This window comes from Ictalurus furcatus, chromosome 17 (genome assembly GCF_023375685.1).
Source record: "Ictalurus furcatus strain D&B chromosome 17, Billie_1.0, whole genome shotgun sequence".
Lineage (NCBI taxonomy): Eukaryota > Metazoa > Chordata > Actinopteri > Siluriformes > Ictaluridae > Ictalurus > Ictalurus furcatus.
Genome location: NC_071271.1, coordinates 10,795,274 through 10,815,014, shown reverse-complemented (window position 1 = coordinate 10,815,014; position 19,741 = coordinate 10,795,274). Strand labels below are relative to the sequence as shown.

The following is a 19,741-nucleotide window of genomic DNA, read 5'->3' as shown; positions in this document are numbered from 1 at the left end:
CACTAGACAGTATGACAATGGCTGGATAAACTGCACACGAAACCTTTCTTCCTCTCCCGACACCTACTGGAGATTTATATATCACATCACTCACAACTACCTTGTGTAAACCTCCATGTAAGGTGGACGCACTTCCAGTAAACAGAAAACTTGAAGAAGAATTACAAAAGAACATTAACATTATAGTTTGGGTTAGGGTTGATGAAATAGGAATCACAATTCTTGGGCTTAAAACTGAGATTATAATTAATTAATTTGACAAATTTTCACTCATCTTCATTTCGAGTAACTGATTAAATGGTGCATTTGTAATGCAACAGCCAAAATCCTGCGCAAAATAACTGCTATTTAGTAAAAAGCTGTGATCGTATTAGGGAGCCGAGAATGCAGTGTGTCCTCCGAAAGTTAAAAGAAAACCAGGAATATTAACGGCCGCTTAAACAATTAGTCATTGCAAGGTTCCTGTTCTTTTGGAGAGTGACTAATAAGTAACTAATAAAACGCTGCTTGCGCAAGACTGCACGTGCAGCCATTGCTCTCTTGTCCCTTTAATTCATTTCACAGATTTACAGGTCATTTGTTTACTGAGTGGGAGTTTAATATTAACATATTAAATGATTGTTTAGCACAGATTTGTTCCATCTTACTCCCGTGGCCATTTTCAATTAAATTCAACTCAATTTTATTTGTATAGCACTTTTTACAACGGACGTTGTCTCAGAGCAGCTTTACAGAAACATATAAAACACAGGATACAGATTTTAAATGTGTGAATTTATCCCTATTGAGCAAGCCGGTGGCGACGGTGGCAAGGAAAAACTCTCTAAGATGATATGAGGAAGAAACCTTGAGAGGAACCAGACTCAGAAGGGAACCCGTCCTCATCTGGGTAACAACGGATAGTGTGAATGTAAAAGAAAGCTCATTATGGTCTTTATATGAAGTCGGCTTGTTGAACTAGTCCACTGTTCACCAAAGGAGACCTGAGTGCAAGGCCATAGCAGCAACCGTAGTCCCAGCAACCACAGCGAGAATGTCTATGTGGAATTGAGGTCCAGAATATTTTTGGGTTGACATCTAAGGTCACAGATTATGTACATGCTTTTAATATGATTTTTCTGTGCAGCCCTTGTTTGGAGGGAATAAGCAGTTGACTCTCACTGCTACAGACTGTTAGAAGCACAAATATGCCACCTGCAGGTGAACTGCTGAACTTTGTTTAACTTCAAAAGCACATACTGAAAACAAACACCAAAATAGAAAAACCACTGAAGAAAGCAACTGAGAGTTTACATAAATGTAACAAATCACTGCAATTAACAGAGTGTACAGCATAAGATTACTAGAATAATGATGTGATTACAACCCACCAAGCAATTATTAGAGATGCACTGTTGTATCGGCTGATAAAGGCTACGGGCCATCAGTTGATAGTTTAAAAACATCCAATGATCAGGGTTGATTATATCCTGTCAATCAAAAGACAGCAGGAAAACACATCGATTTCGTGCTGTGTGTAAAGACGTCTCTTATGTGGAATGATGATAAAACTGCAGTTTGTAATCTCTGCACTGCAAAAATTTTACACCGGACGCTGCAGCAGTGAAGTGGGAGTTTCAGCGTGGAGTCGATTTTTATTTCTTTTGCCACGCTGCATTAAAGGGCCAGTACACTGTTGAAAGATTTAAATGAGGATACAAAAAAGTATATATTTATTTATTTTTGAACAGAAAAATATATTTGTAGTGTATTTCATATCCAGTTAATATATATATATATAAAAAAAAATTGATATTATATATTACCAGTTTGTTGTTAATGATGAAGTAGAAATGCTTTTGTTTGTGGTGAGTGAATGTGAAGCCTAACAGGAGGTTTTTTAGATTATAGTCAATGTTAATATGAATTAATAACATTTAATAAGTTAAGAAATCTTATTTTAATCTTCAGAATTTAGTTCATGTGTTGATGTTAATTCGAGTAATTTAGTATCTGTAATTTAGTATCAGCTGAGAAATTTAGTATTGGTGCAACTCTAGTTATTATACATACTCATTATTGGGTTTTTATATGCTTTCTACAAGAAATAGTATTTTATGCAACAATTTGAACAAATCTTTCACCAAGTACGTAACTACACAACCAGCACAATGCACGACTGGAAGCTCTATTTCCTGATTACAACACCAGACTCCTGTGACCAGGACTTGGTTCCTGCTCCCACGCCATCACCTTGAGTCCTCCAATTAAAGCCTAGAGGTGTTAGGAGCAGCACTTTCCACACTGGCACACTTCGCATCCAGCTCCCTCCGGCTCTCAGCTATATGTTAGCTTTGCTCTTTCAACTCTGGCCCAAAAGGCAGACGACAGGAAAGAGTGTCTTTAAAGCAGGGTCCATTCCAATTATACAGGCCACACAAGGATAGCAGCTGGCTGAGAAGTGTGCCCTTCACACCTCCACACCACCACGTGACACTGAACAGTCAATTAGCCTTCGGTATTAGAAGAAACATGCTGGGAATGGGTGAAGGACCCAAGTGTCCTGAGAATCAAAACAAAGATAGTTCACATAGTCCTTTTGTTCGATCCCAGTAAAGAGTTTAATGCTGGAAAAATGTGTGAACATGAACAAAAGTGCATGAACGTATAAAAAAGAAACATGGTGGGTATCCTACATGAACCCTACATGAACCAAAATCTGTTATTATGACTATGCAAAAATTGCCACATTTTGGGGGAAAAAAGGTTCTGCTGTTTACTTGGTGTGACGCCAGTTATCTGTGTGAATCAGGTACATTTGGTAACACCCACAGGTCTAGCACACTCTTTACACGTCTGTTATGAAGTGTTGACGGTTCCCTGCCTGAGAAGTGTGCCCTAACAAGCACGCCTCAGAAACAAAAGGACCTGTGACACAAACAAAGAAGAGTTGAATATATCTCCCCGTAAACACACCCACAGAAAGCAACTAGCATAGAAAAGCACAACACTACCACAAGACCTGATGTTTCATCTCCAATGACCTACAATAAAGCTACACAAGCAGTACATCATATTTTGGGATTTTGGGAACCAAAACCATTATCAGTATTAAACTGGAGAAAACACTAGATGTTGCGTGCCTCTAAATATACCACTAGACGAAGCAAATCAAGACACAAATAAAATCATGGCAGCGGAAAGCCAGTATACACCATTACACTGATATTGGTGATTGAAAGGGGGTGCAATTTTCTGTATACCAGAACAGATTTTTATTTTATGGCCAGTCAGTATACACTGAAAATTGTATTTCTCTGTATAAACATGAGACCTGATCCCCAGACAAGCCATCAGTTTAAACATAAAACAAAATAAATAAATGAAATAATAATTTATCTATTGGACAGAGTGATGGGGAACGTCTCATGTTTTCTCATGATTTTCACGATGCTTGCGGCTCACCCACTCATCACACCCGTCAGCTCTTCTATTAAAAGGATTCTAAAGTGACTTCCTGGATGAATTTCATTAAAAAAAAAGAATACCTGAAAATCTACAACAACAACAACAACAACAACAGTAACAAACGAAACAGCAGTAGGAGCAGCAACAACAACAGCACCAACATCATCAGTAACAAAAGTAAGAGCAGCAGCAACAACAACAGCATCATCAACAACATCAGTAACAACAACCACATCAGTAACAACAGCAGCAGCAACAACCACAACATCAGTAACAAAAGTAACAGCAGCAGCAACATCAGTAACAAAAGTAACTGCAGTAACAACACCACCACCAGCAACAACAACCACAACATCATCAGTAACAAAAGTAACAGCAATAACAACAGCTGCAGCAACAACCACAACATCAGTAAGAACAACAACAACAACAGTAACAAAAGTAACAGCAGTAACAACTCATTCCAAATTGTTCACTATATGAAAACACAAAAAATCTAAGAATACTTAAGTTAAAACTTTAGGAATAAATATTAAATGAAACAGCATGCTCATCCTGTGAAACTGGATTCAGTTCCATTTTTCCCGCACATTCAATGACCCCCTTAATTAGTGATGCCAAAAGGTCCGGCACACTTCGAATCAGTCTCATAAACAGTCCAGCCTGAATGACAATTGTGTCGTGAAAACACCTCAGAGGAAACCTAAAAAAACCTTCCCGAACACACACCTAGCTCCTGGCACATGCCATAGCAACACGGCAAAGTGTGCACTTTCATTGTAATATCATTACTCAAAGCAGGCTCTCGCCTCCAGAAGTGTGAACTTTCACCCTAAAAGAGCACAGAATCATTGCATTTTAAAGTGCAGAATAATATAAAGCTGTGCATCCTGCATTTTAAGAATTTCATATTAGGGTCTACTTAAAGTTAAATACTGATGTTTCCTGGGGGACATCATGAAGAATCATTAGCACAGCTCCAGTCCAACAGCTCACCACTAAGAAATGTTATTAAACTGCTTAATATGACTTATATTGTGATACTATTTGATTTCCAAGTTCTTGTTGATTCGTTTTGTATAAACACGATTCTAAAGCAGTGCTCGCTGCAAGGTAAATCACAGCTATCTATTAAAGATAGTCCACATTTCCAAATATGTGTGTTTCAGTATAGTGTAGTTTAGTTATTTTTTAAAGAGTTTTCATAGTAATTCACAGACACTTATGTGGCAGGAGCTCCAGTTCATGAAAATCAGCCTAATGATGAGAAAGTTTATCTAAAAGACTCCAGTGTTCTAAGCGTTAATTGTAAATCTGTTCCTTTCATTTTTCCTGTGCAGGTAGAAACATCAAGAGACACAGTGAGAGAGAGGGAGGGAGAGAGACAGAATATGAGAGAATGAGAGTCAGCAAGAGAGAAAATGTCATAGAAAGAGAGAATGTGAAAGAGAGAATATGAGAGTGCAAGAGTGTCAGAGAATGTGAGAGAGTGAGAGTGTGTGTGAGAGAGAGAGTAAGCGAGAGAGAGAGCAAGCAAGAAAGAGAAGAGTGCAAGAGAGTGAGAGAGAGAGAGTGTGAGAGTGAGTGTGTGTGTGTGTGTGAGAGAGAATGTGAGAGTGTGTGAGCGTGAGTGTGTGAGAGACCAAATGTGAGAGAAAAGTAAAGCTGCTTTGAGACAATGTCTATTGTAAAAAGCGCTATACAAATAAAATTGAATTGAATTGAGAGTGTGTGTGAGTGAGAGAGAGACAATGTGTGAGAGAGTAAGTGTGTGAGAGAGAGAATGTGAGTGAGTGAGAGCGTGAGTGAGCATGAGTGTGAGAGAGAAAAAATGTGAGTGTGTGTGAGAGAGAGAGAGAGAGCGTGAGCATGAGTGAGAGGGTGAGTGTGTGTGAGAGAGCATGAGTGTGTGACAGAGAGAAAATGTGAGTGTGTGTGAGAATGTGAGTGCGAGAGAGAGAATGAGAGAGTGTGTGTCAGAGAGAGAGAGAGCGAGCATGTGTGTGAGACAGAGACAGTGTTTTTTGCTTAAACATATTACCTAAAATATCAGTAACAGCAGGTTCAGACACTGTAATTATGATTATTGGAATACTTTCTGAAAGTAATAATACATTTAACAGCAGTTCCTTCTGTATCATTGAGTCTTTAAAAAAAATCTCTCTGAATATCTCTGTTCCAGTCAGACAGTAATAGAAAACAACGGCCCGCAATGCTATTAATGTAGAAAATCCACAGACAGGATGTAGGTTGCGTAGGCCTGGTCACACTCTCCTACTGCTGAGAGCTCAGATCTAGTGAACGAGGTATGAACGAGCACCACAGGACCAATTCAACTCTGAACTCCAGGGACGTCACACTTACTTGAGAAGTGTGCCCTTTCAAGGTGAGCCCTAAACAGAAGATCCAGTTGAACAGGATCTCCCACAGCTCCGGGACTGGCTTGGCTCTTCGCCAGACTTTCCCAGACCAACACCTTCATACGCGAAATAAGTCACACACTCGTGAGGAATGCCCTTTGAAGTGGACTCAAAGTGAATTGGATTTGATCTAACTACTATTATACATTTAAACTTCTTAATATATTATTATATATTTAAACATCTCACACTATATATCTATTTATATCTATATATCCATCTACATCTCTATATAGGCAGTAGGGTTTTTTTTTTTTTTAAATAATAATTTTTATATTGTTCATTAACACTAAAAAACATAAAGGCTTAAAGTTTTATATCAGTGAAATTCCTATACCTAGCCAATATGTTTAAAGCATTGACAGGCATCGGCATTAGATACTGTCTTTTTTTTTTTTTTTTAACTTAACATTGCATGATCTATGAATTCTGATTCTGTCTAAATATCAAATATTAAAAAATAAATGGATTGTCCAAGAGGCTTAAAAATTATAATAATGTCCAAATGCTTCAACAATCAGGTCTAAAATATGAAACGCTAATTTAATATCTGAACATACAAAATTTATACAGTTTAGGACTGTGCATGATGCAAAGAGGTAAAAAAAAAAAACAACAACACTAGTTTAAAACAAAACAAAAAAAAACCTAGCTTTTATAAATCTTTCTTTTTTTTGTTGCTAAAAAAAGTTACTAGTTACTAAAGATTGAGAACGACAGTCAGTCCCTACAGGATTTCACTGGAAATGAACGCAAAATCAAGCAAACTCCGCAACATTCTGAGGAGCTTGGAATTCTTCTAAATGACCACAGATTTGGCCCATGACGTGTCATGTGCCGTCATCACAACGCGCATTCAGCCGAAACCCTCTCCGATTCACACGCACCGAACACGAGTACAGCTAAAAAGTCTCATTTACCAACAAACATCACTGCAAGAGACCGTGCGAAACTATTCTGTGCAATTGCAATTTTACCAATTCAAGTAGATTTCCGCAAAAAAAAAATTTAAATTTAAAAAATAATAAATAACTCTCCAATTTGCATCCCAAATTTTGAAAAATAGCTGCAGCAAAATCAAGCATTTTTGGCCACAACTATCACAAAAAAAAACCTCCTGACCGGACTGCATAGTCCAGAGAGCTACAGAGGTTTGTTTACCTTTATTTACAGTAATGCTCTCAAGGGATTTGGAGGTGATTTTACAAATTATATTTTCCTAAAAATATATATATATATATATATATATATATATATATATATATATATATATATATATATATATATATATATATATATATATATAAAATAAATATAAAAGAGCCTTAAAAAAGGACTGTCCATGATTAGATACTATGCACGAGGGTAAAAGTAGTACCAATGCTGATTAAAAATAAGGGCGATCTATAAATACCAAAGAAATCAGAAGGAAAATCCCAGAGGGGAGAGAAAAAAAAACCCCAAAATGTACTCATTACATGATTTAAACCAATTAACAGGTATGTTTATGGAAAGAACCCAAAGGAATCCCACAAGAGCAACGAGAGAACACGCAAAACCGATTAGCTAACCGACAAGATCAGTGAAAGCTGCGCAGTGCTTGTACAGACCTGTGTACGGTGTTGTGGTTGCTCAGAGGTGTCATTAACTCGGTTAATAAGCAGCAACTAACGTAATTTCACTCAAAAGTATGAACTAATTATGTGCATTAATGCAGATTATGAAAAACAAGTGAGCTGAAACTTGCCTCTCTGGGAGAGGGATTTATTTCGTCTTCTCTCTGGTGATGATGCAAATTTGCAACAGAGCCAAGAACAAGGAAAAGTCGAAAATTTCAGCTACGCACCATGTTGTTCTCTCGGTGTATTCACTGTGACTTTATGAAGTGTTTAAATGCAAGGAGATTGCGCATGTTATAGAACAGCATTTATGCTGCACTTTACTGTATTTTGCTCAGTTCCGTCAAGGTTTCTACATATTGATTCTGGAAATATTGTCTAGCATAACTTCCATCTAGACACGAATCACGTCACGTGCGTAGTGCAGCAGGTGATGGGTCTCGAAGAAAAAGAGAAAAAGGAAAAGAAAAAAAAGCTCCAGCACATCATAGTGCTTTGTCCCATCGAGAAACATATGAACTTACTGGGAGCATGTTATTTTCAGATAAACATTTCAAATGGAGAGCTTTCATTTCTGGCGAGTATCAGACGAGTGAAATAAAACAACGCTGGTGACCGTTATCATCATCATCAACAATCTAGGTTGGACTATTGTAATTGGCTCTATCTGGGCTTGCCCAGAACAACTGTTGATCGTGTGCAGTTGGTATAAAACGCATCAGCCAGATTACTGACTGGTACTAAAAAAAGTAAGCATGTTACACCTGTGCTCACTTCTCTTCACTGGTTACCGGTCAAGTTCAGTGTTGATTTCAAAATGTCGCTTTTTGTCTTTATAGCTTTGCATGGACTTGCTCCGCAGTATATTTGTGATGATCTCACCCTGTACACTGCTTCAAGACACCTTCGATCATCCAGTCGTTTACTGCTCAGTTCCTCATGCACGTTTTAAGGCTAAAGGTGACCGGGCTTTCTCCACATCAGATCTTCCCTTTTCCGTTTCTGTGTTTAAATCCTCTTTGAAGACATATTTGTATTCTTTATGTTTTAATTGAGGGGGTCAATTTTTCATTGGTCTTATCTTTGGTTTTTGTTTACTCTTAATTTGTTTTAATTCTGTTTTATATTTCTTGTACAGAACTTTGGCGTGAACATCTGTTGTTTTAAATGCGCTTTATAAAATCAATTAACTAAACTAAACTAAACAACCTGCTTGGCAAATGTGAATATACTATAAAACTATGCAATACAATTTTTAAATAAAAAGTTGTGTGTACAGGGGAAAAAGCTCTCGAATTTTTATTTTTTTTTAAAAGCCTGATAAGTCTATCCCATATGAGATATGCTAGTATTCAAAACAATTTTGTTTAAATCCGACCATCACAGTCATATGTGCTTGTTGAACATGAAATTCCAGATTTAGTCCCCCTTTCCTGTCATAATAACTGCCACTCCTCATTAGTGAGGTCAGGTACTGGTGTCGGGTGAGGAGACCTGGGGTCCAGTTTGTCCCAAAGGTGTTCAGTAGACTTGAGGTCAGGGCTCTGTGCTGAACACTAGAGTTCTTCCAGACCAATCTTGGCAAACCATGTCTTCACGGACCTCGCTTTGTGCACAGGGACACTGTCATGCTGGAACATGTTTGGGCCGCTTAGTTCCAATGACGGGAAATTGTAATGCCACAGCTACTGCTACAGTATACAAAGACATCCTATACAATCGTGTGTTTCCAGCTTTGTGGTAACACTTTGGGGAAGAACCACATATGGGTGTGATGGTCAGGTGTCCACATACTTTTGTATGTAAGATCAAAAAACGCTGAATTTTCCCTTCATAACATATTTGCATTGCTATGGGGTGCTCAAACTTACAGTTAAACAATAGCATGATTTCAACACCTGAGCATACAATTCCAACATAAGTGTTACTTTAAGCTTAAATACACACAATGAGCAAAATGATTTCACTCTAACACCAACATTCACCAAGTTCTTTTCCCCCACACAAATGCAGCCACTTCGAATCCTGTGCAAGTCCCTTTTGTGATGGCCATGACATCTTACGTTAACATAACACAGGTCTGCTGCTCAGGAGGAAGGACAGGTACGAGATCAGACACCAGCAGTCCTGGCACACTCCTTCACACTCGTCCCTTTCACTTCCCTGTGAAGTGTGCCAAATGAATCTCACCTTCAGAAGTGAAGTGTGCTCTTTGTGAAGGCTACCTACACTCATTCGCACTTCCCTGTGAAGTGTGCCCCATCACCTTGGAGTCGACCACCCGCAACTTATAACAAAGTACAGACTTACAGCTGAGCTGCAAAACACAGACCCCCTGCGAGAAAGAGTAGGTGAGGAAGTGTGCCACTATCACACACTTCCTGCAGACTTCTAATTAACTCCAACTCCTGTCATAAAAAAAATACTACACATCCAGCTCTGGGTGATTTGTACTTTAAACATTGATATGTTGCAAACCATGTAGGGAAAAAAGTTTGCCATTAGCAGCCAATGATACACATTTTCACCCCCCCTTTCTCCATACTGGATTTGTACCCACCTTATTTCCATGATCATCTACCGAGTTGCTACCTACAAAACCAAAGACAATTTATTAGTCACAGACTATAATGGGAGTTTTTAATAATAGAAAGCTCTTGATACAAAGGAATTTAGTAGTGATACAAAGAAAACACCTTCTCAGAGTAAAGTAATATTTTGTACATTTCAAATATACAACAGATCAAAATGCTTTCCCTCCTTCATAAATTTGCTTGCACATATAGCCGTACTGTTGCTGCCACCTTTTTTTTAAAATATCCCTTATATGATTTTTTCATTTATATTTCCGTTTCTGCCTACATACAAGTTAATTCTACTTCCTGTAAATTCTATTTTAGGTCACGGACAGTCGAGAAAAAAAAACATTTCACTGCACGTCGTACTGTGTCCGGTTGTGTGTGACCAGTAACATTGTTTACTTGATTTGAAATTGATTCAATAATTACAATGGAGGCAAATTCATTTAATGCATAATCATTATTATACACACACATCAGTGGTTTAAAACCAATATGCATACTAATATATACTAATATATACTAATATTATATATATATATATATATATATATATATATATATATATATATATATATATATATATATATATATATATATATATATTATACACACACACACACCATAAGCAGCCAGATAAGCCTTCATCCAATATTACATCAACATTTTTGAATTTTTAAATGTCACATATCAAATGAATATAATACACACTTGCAACCCTTAAATAAAACTAAAATAAAAAATAAAAGTAACATTACTTTTTTTGAGTTTCGTCGTCATTTCAGGTCCCCCTGATGTAAATTAATCCATGGTATAGCCTATTCCATACGTCAAATATTCCAAATGATCCGATAAAGCAAATTGACACAAAAATAATTTGTGTAACTACTACACAAAAGTAGTTCAGATTCATCCAAGAAAGAAAAACTAAAAAAATAAGGCCATCCCAGAGGATCAACTCACCGAAGATGTAGACCACGCCGACTGCGCCCCCGAGTCCCATAAGCCCCGCCAAGCGAAGCACCACCTTCTTTGCATACGCCATGTTCTCTTTCTGCTTCTTGTCCTCTCTTTGATCATCCTGCTGCTCGGAGTTCTCTCCCTCCCCTATAGGAGGAGGTTGACTCTACGAGCACAAGAATACACACACACACACACACACACACACACACACATCTCTTTAAAGGCTACTCATTAATTAAATGGAATATTCAAGACTTGGTGACAGTTTACAGGTAAAATTAAGATTACTGTACAGGTAATTATCCCATCTTGTTTTATTCCACACTTTCTAAATTTGGCAGTAATAAAAATCTTTCTGAACGTTATCTGGAAGCACAAACCTCACAAAATGAATTCATCTGTCTTGTCTAGTAGAAGATCTGATGGTGGGCTTGAGGTTTGAAATTTTGTACATGTTATCAATACTTTTAGAATTAAATGCAAATGAAAAAAAGAAGGTTTAGCTAGCCATGAATCAATCAAAATGTATTTTATCCCTAATGCTGTTTTGGATAAAAATTGAAAGTTTGGAGCTCTTGCTAAAATGTAATTATATGCCTTCTAAATTACCTGTAAAATTACACACACTACGGTCAAAAGTTTAGAGACACTTGTTTCAATGTTTCTCATGATCTTAAAAACCTTTTGATCTGAAGGTGGATGATTAAATGTGTGAAATCGGTGTTGTAGGCAAAAATATAATCGTGCCAACATATTCATTTCTTTCATTAGAAAACTAATATTTTATTTACAAAAAAATTTTTTTAAACGGATGACTCAGAGTGAAATATTCTGAAAAGCAGCCAATAAGAGTCCAGTGTAGGTGTGAACTCCTTTAATACTGTTTAAAAAGCATCTCAGGGAAATTCCTCAAGAAATCAGTTGAGAAAATGCCAAGAATACATTTCTGGAAATTCTAGGCAAAAAGGGGGTGTACTTTGAAGATGCTAAAATATTAAATTATTTTGGATTTATCACAACATAATTCCCATAGTTCCATTTGTGTTACTCCAGAGTTTTGATGACTGTATTATTCTAAAATGTGGGGAAATAAATAAAAGTAAAGAATGAGTTTGTCTAAACTTTTGACTGGTAGTGTGTGCTGGTAGTGTGTGCTTTACCTCATTTCACCATGGTTATCATACCTACACTACTGACCCTCAGACTATGATGATATATATATATATATATATATATATATAAAATGTCATCATAGTCTGAGGGTCAGTAGTGTAGGTATGATAACCATGGTGAAATGAGGTAAAGTCAGCTGCAGGTTTGTGTGTTAAGCGTCATAATATGTGCTCAGCCTCTCAACCAACATTTTACGCAGAACACACATGCCTTTAAACAAACATAACATTACGAGTATAACAGTATAACAACACGAGTATGGATATCAGTGAACAAAAAAAAAAAAAAAGATTTTCCTCGTATGCATTATTCAAGCAAATTACTCCACAGAGCAGTCATGTATAACTGACAGTATTTTCCCGACGTCGCAATTTTGTTCTGCTCATCTGTGGCAGTTTGTGTCCTTTCAAGCGTCGAACACGAAGAGCGTTGCATTTTGTGAGCAATTGGTCAACAAGTAAATCACAGAAACTACTCCTTGCTTGCTGTTTTAGCATCTTGTTCTGCCCCATTGCTTCAACAAAGTCAGCTGCTTATTTATTTATTTATTTATTTTTGGCACATCCCCTGTGACTGATAACATGAGCACACTGTATTTACTAGTTGGCCATCATGGAAATGAGCCAGCTTGTTCATTGTTAAAATAATTTGACTTATGCTTTATTTAGCTTCATTATTATTATAAAAACACACACAAAAAAACTGCAGTGGTGCCTGATCCACGTACATTATATGAGCAAAAGTTTGTGGACGTCTGAGAATCACACTTATGTGCTTGTTGAACATCCCATTCCAGATTTAGCCCCACTTTTACTGTTTGGGAAAGCTTTCCACTAGATTTAGGAGTTCATAACTTGAACTCCAAAATGAACAGGTCAGGGCCCTGTCCAGGTCACTTGAGTTCTTCCACTCCAACCTCAGCAAACCATGTCTTCATGGACCTCGAGATGCACAGGGGCATTATCACACTGGAACAGTGAAGGGAGAATGCTACAGTATACAAAGACATCCTGTACAATTGGGTGCTTTCAACATTGTGGCAACAGTTTGAGGAAGAAACACACATGGGTGTAATGGTGAGGTGTCCACATACTTTTGGCCATATAGCATAGGCAGTGGTGGCTTAGGGGTGAAAGGCACTGGGTTACTGATGAGAAGGTCAAGGGGCTTCAAGCTGGGATATATATATATATATATATATATATATATATATATATATATATATATAGGCAATCCAGACACTTAAAATCTGAGAGGATCCTGTTCTGGCATGATCCATTCAGACCTACAGGTTTTCGGTAGAAGTTGTTTTTGGTTTGTTTTTGTGTGATTGTTGTAGCCAGAAATGCGTGCTTTTCTTTTGGCTATTTAAAAAATTTGTAATTCAACTTGTGCATATTTTTCCTGTGCTTTTTCATGCAGAAAACTATTTGAATTGGCAAAATTACAATTGCATGGAATAGTTCAGTCTTTATAGTCTTTCACAGTGATGTTTGTTGGTAAATGAGACTTTTTAGCTGTACTCGTATTTGATGCACATGAATCAAAGAGGGCTTTGGCTGAATGCACGTTGTGATGTCACATGACACATCTTGGTCCAAATGTGCGGTAATTTTGAAAAACTGCAAGCTCCTCCGAATGTTGCGGAGTTTTCTTGATTTTGCGTTAATTTCTGCAATTGCACAATCCTGGAAGGACTGCTAATGAGCAATACCATAAATATATGTCTCTTTGAGCATCATGGCATTCAGGTATAATTAGATTGTCATGTACTGTACATTATCATGTTGAAGCATGGAGGGTTGTCACTATTTGCAAGGAGCTCAACTATGTGTATCCCATAATACTCTATCTAATACTAATTAGAGTGATTCGTTTTCAGTAAGTGAGTGATTCGTTTTTATCCTGGTCAGGGTCGCAATGGATCAGGAGCACCGAGTACGAAGCAGGAATACACCCTAGATGAAACATCTATTGCAGGGACACACTCAAATTTACACACTCTTTCATACCTAAAGGCAATTCAGAGTTCACTTACTGGCGTGATTTATTGGGAGACGGGAGGAGACCGGAGAACCTGGAGGAAGCCCACATAGACACAGGGAGAAAATGCAAAAGGAAGTCCATACAGGCGGTATCCTGAGTTCTGGGGACCCTGGAGCTGTGAGGTAGCAACGCTACCCACTAGGGGAGCAAAATTAACCTAATATCTATCTTGATTATGATTTTGACTGTCCACAATACATGAACATGATCGACTGCGATATTGATGTTTAAAATCCGCTCATAGAAAATTCCGCCGCATATCAAATCAAGCGCTTCCTAAACTTACAGCCAGTCACCATAGAGCGGCGTGGGGATGACGTCATTTTGTAATGCCAAAACCCGGAAACAAGTTAGCATTTTAGCCCTTCGGTTTCATCCCAAATCAATGGGATTTTTTAAACGGGATTTTGGTTGAAAGCCTGAAATAAGGTCTGTGGTGAACACAAGCTCAAAATATTTTCATGTTTTATTCTACTACATAAAATACGCCAGTAAAACGCCATTCATGGTTTTTTTTTGTTTGTTTGTTTTTTAAAGCTTTTACGTGCATTGAAAAAGGCGGTTGCTAACGGTCACGTAATGAGGGTTTAGGATGGATGCAAGTGCAGACAAGAGCTTTATTAAAGAGAGGCATACAAATCCAAAACGTGAGACAATAGCGTGGTCAAAAACAAGAAAAAGGTCAGGCAATCGGCAAATGGGCATAAACTAGGCTAAACAAGAATTAAACAACAAGGTCGAGAATAAGATCAATACGATGAACAAAAGCTTGGTACACAGGAAGCTCACGCAATATTTTGTGTCGAACAAAGAGACACCAGGGGTTTAAGTGACAAACGTAATTAAGGGTGAACACAAAACAGCTGAGACTAATGCTGACACATAAGGGAACAACCAATGATGATAAAGGGGTGGAGACAGGACAGAAATCATAACAAATGCACAGGTAGAAAGTAAACAAAGTCAATGTCACTAAAAGAGTGCGCTGCGAGCTCCAGCGCTTTGCGCGAGGGTAAATCATGACACTAACATGTTACTAAATGGGACTACAGTTGTTTTCGAGGACATTAAACGTCATCATGCCGAACAGGAAAAAACTTTGCAGATAAACTGGTTTAGGCATGCTGTGCACAATTCCCCAAAAACAACATGGATGAAGATTCATCCACAGAATAAATCCGTATTATGGAAAATAATAAGTTTTAAATCAAGTTTGAGAAAGTTGTCGGAAGCTTGGTGATGGTGACGAAGTCGAGCGACCGTGGTGTAGTTTGTATAAAGCATACGGTAAACTGTTTATTTCTAGCGATTGTATTTAGGCTTCAAACTTCATAAAAGTTGTGTTCATTTGTGAAAATTACCTTGATGGACAAAACATGTTAGTATTGTAAACTTTTGTTGATCTCAGAGCTTATTTTTTGCAATAATCCAAAAGCCTATGGGAAAATCCTATTGGGTTTTTGTCGAGGAAACCGGTGTGATGCTAACTTCCGGGTTTCGGTAGAAAATGACGTCATCCATCCGCCACAATATTGGGTGATGTGGCTGCTTCTCTCCTCCTGTTATTGCCTTTTCTGCATACGCCGGAGTTGTTTTCATTTGGTTGCATATTGTTTTTTTTTGATTGCATATTTTCATTTGGTTGATGGTATTTTTATTTTTTACTTATCCTATATTTTGGGTACAATTTTATTTATATTTTGCTTCTACGAGATGAAGCACTTTAAGGACCAGTCTAATTTGATGCAAAGATTTGTACATCAGCAGGAATGTAGCACAGCATGGAGGTGAAAGCAGCGGTCTGTTTATTTAAATGTGAAAGTGCAATAAAAATATCAATGAATAATCAATGAATAATGAAAATATCAATGAATAATCAATGAATAATCATGATAAATAATCATTATCTCAATATTGATCAAAATAATCGTGATTATCATTTTGCCATAATCATGCAGTCCTAGCCTCTGGTCTTCATTTTTTTCCCCAGACAGAGCTAGTACTGGTTATGGTAGTGGGCATTTCCTTTTCCAGCACATGGTGACAGCAGTAGACCAATCACAACTACTGGGACATCTGACCAATCAGAGCAGAGTATGCTCTCTGAAAGGAGGAGTTTATAATGAATCCTTTAGAACGGATCATTTAGCAAGTCGTTTGTGACACAGGGGGGAAAGGTAATGCCACAGTTTAAATTATGAGCACATTAAAGTGTTTTTTATTCTTGGATGTATATAAATCTATTGTATGAGATCTCGAAAACAAAATTAGGCACGTTTCAAAATCATAATAGGTGCACTTTAAAGACCCTCTAACGTCCCGTGACACTTAGTTAATCCCAAAAGGCTCCCTATACATTTACACGTGCATTACCTAGGGTGTAAAGTAGTGGCTCATGCGCTCTATATAGTGCACTAAATATCCTACACGGAGAGATTTGGAGCTCAGCTAGTTGCTCGGTCACGTCAATGCCAAACCTCCTCCTTAAAAGCTTGAGTCCATTCAAACTGATAACCGGTACAACGTTAACGATAAAACAGAACACTTTACAATATATTATCAAAACATTTTTTCCTTTCTACAGTACTATACCTGAAGTGTTTTGTTCATAGCAGTATATCCGAGGATAAATGGTAGTACATGGTACAGCAACACTGATACTACAGTACTGAACAGCTAGCTTACCTGAGTCCCCTGCTGCTGAAGTCGCTCCTGTAGTATAGCCTGAGCTAGCCCCTCTATGGCGCCGCTTTCGTTACCTTTTACCGGTCCAACAAAGAGTTTTCTGATTAAACCCGCCGCTGTGGAAGCCGACGTTTCACTTCTCAGCCTGAGGAGGCCCCGGCTCAGCCGAACACACATGGGATACACACACACTGCCGACATCTTGAATTGAACTTAACCCCTCGTTCTAGCACGAATGGGAAAGAACAAACGAACGCGATTGGTTAAATATCATGATTGACAGGCAACTTGACTAACCGGAGTTCTCAGGACGGCCACGAAGGCGGGACTTCTGTTTACACCGGTGACCTTCTGGAGCAGATAAAAGTCGCTGTGATGACACCAGCATGTGTAATAAGAGTTCACTTTTACACAAACACACAACATAATGCTGATGTTCCTGCACAAAAAAGTCATTTATTTTCGCCTAATGAAACACTTTCCCTTTGCACTGCATTTTAAATATACAGTATATCAAAGTCCCCTAAATAAAATAAAAGGTATCATTTTATTTACTTAGGCTGTCACAGCATTGCAGGAGATAATGAGTCTTTATTGGTCACATACACATTACACACAGTGAAATTCTTTTCTTCACATATCCCAGCATGTCAGGAAGTTGGGGTCAGAGTGCAGGTTTGGCAATGATACAGCACCCCTGGAGCAGAGAGGGTTAAGGGAATAGCTCAAGGGCCCAACAGTGGGAGCATATATATATATAAGAAAACAACAACTGTAGGGCAATTATAAAACCTCAAACAAAATTATTCCCAGTAAACGATACCAACTAAAGCAGGGTAACAGGGCTGTCCAGACTTTTTTTTTCAAAGTGGGCAAGATTAGACTGCATCAACATACCCAAGGGCATGTCACTAAAATATTATTTATGACTATTAAAATTGTATATTATTTATATCAGGTGTACGCAGAGCTTGGTTGGCTGTGTCGTCCGTCTCAGGCATTAGGAGAACTCGGTTAGCCATGACGTCTGCTTCAGGCATAAGTAGAACTTGGTTGTCTGTGTCAGCAGACTCGGACGTGAGCAGAACTTGGTTGGTCGTGATGTCGGTTTCAGGCGTGAGCAGAACCTGGTTGGTCGTGACGTTGGTTTCAGGCATAAGTTGAACCTGGTTGGTCGTGATGTTGGTTTCAGGCATAAGGAGAACCTGGTTGGTCGTATCAACAGACTCTGGTGTGAACATAACTTGGTTGGTCGTGACATCGGTCTCAGACTGGAACGTGGCATGGAAGGTCACAATTCGATCTCAGACTGGAACGTGGCATGGAAGGTCACATCATCGATCTCATACTGGAACATGGCATGGGAGGTCACCTTGTCGACCTCGGACATCAACGTGGTTCGGGAGGCCGTCTCTTCGACCTGGGACAAGAACTTGGCTTGGGAAGCCGTCTCTTCGACCTTGTACAGGAACGTGGCTTGGGAGGCCGTCTCGTCGACCTCTGACAGGAACTTGGCTTGAGAGGTTGCCTCTTCAACCTCGGACATGAACTTGGCTTGACAGGTTGGCTGACAGGTACTTGGCTTGAAAAGCCACCTCTTCGATCTCGCACGTGAACATGGCTTGGGAGGTCACCTCGTTGACCTCTGGCTGGAGCTCGGTAGATGAGACCGCCATGTTGACCTCAGGCTGGAGCTCTGGGGATGAGACCGCCTCGTGGGTGTCATGCTGGAGCACTGGGGATGAGGTCGCTACGTTGACCTCCGGCTGGAGCTCGGTAGGTGAGACCTCCTCGTGAGTCTCAGGTGGAGCTCTCGAGCCGAGGGTCGCCACGTTGACCTCTGGATGTAGCTCAGCAGGTGAGACCACCTCATGGGTCTCAGGTTCGAGCTTTGGAGATGAGGTCAGCATGTTGACCTCCGGCTGGAGCTCAGCAGGTGAGACCACCTCGTAGGTCTCAAGCTGGAGCTCTGGAGCCGAGGTCACCACGTTGACCTCTGGCTGGAGCTCTGCAGAAACAACCAATGACAAGACGGGGCGGAGACAGGACAAAAACCATAACAAAATCGCATGTCCAAAGTAAACGAAGTCAATGTCACTGAAGACCTAAAAGCATGTGCTTGCTAAGTGCTCGTGCATCAGCTCTTGCTTCGAGCTCGCGCATTGAACTCGCGCTTCGGGTCTCCAAGCACGCTGCAATACTGCAGTGCTGGCTCGAGGGGAAATGGTGACATCGAGTCTCCGTCTTCAAGTCCAAGTCAAGTCTCAAGTCAGTTGTTCACGAGTCCAAGTCAAATCGCAAGTCATTTTCTTTTGCGACTTAAGTGTGACTTGAGTCCAAGTCACAGACTCGAGTTTCTATCTCTGGTTAAGATGTCTATGTGTGCTGCAAATTGCTTGCATGTACATGGTTGTGCTTATCGTTAACAAGTGACAGAGACAGTTCCGTATTCCACCAGTAGGTGTAAAAAGAGCAGTTGTGAAAGATGCCCACTGTTCCCTCTACTGAATGACACTGGTTTCATGTCTCTGTCTCCCTTATGAACAAAGCTATTTCAAAAAGAAAGTTAATGTTGGACATTCAATACCATTTTTCGCCAGTAGAGGTGAAAAGAGAGGTTGTGAAATATGTCCACTGTCTTCCTCTACTGGATGACACTGGTTTCATGCCTATAAGCCCTTTAACAAAAAGGCTATTACAAAAACACCACCCACGAAGTTATAGCAAAAATGAAGAAAGCACTTTCCCCACGGCACCTTATTTACAGCTCCGCCAACAGCGAGCCTTCCCGGCTTAACTCACATAAGTG

General features: G+C 39.1%; 1 protein-coding gene across 1 annotated transcript in view; it reads right to left on the bottom strand.

Moving 5' to 3' along the window:
• The window catches only part of timm50 (translocase of inner mitochondrial membrane 50 homolog (S. cerevisiae)), a 36,883-nt gene extending 19,515 nt beyond the window's left edge, over positions 1-17,368 (bottom strand). The window contains exons 1-3 of the mRNA XM_053647064.1: positions 16,933-17,368; positions 11,029-11,191; positions 10,047-10,078 (exon numbers count right to left, since the gene is read on the bottom strand). Coding sequence (XP_053503039.1) covers positions 10,047-10,078; positions 11,029-11,191; positions 16,933-17,133 — 396 coding nt within the window. The 5' untranslated portion in view covers positions 17,134-17,368. The remainder of the gene's footprint in view (positions 1-10,046; positions 10,079-11,028; positions 11,192-16,932) is intronic.
• Between the last annotated feature and the right edge of the window lie 2,373 nt (positions 17,369-19,741).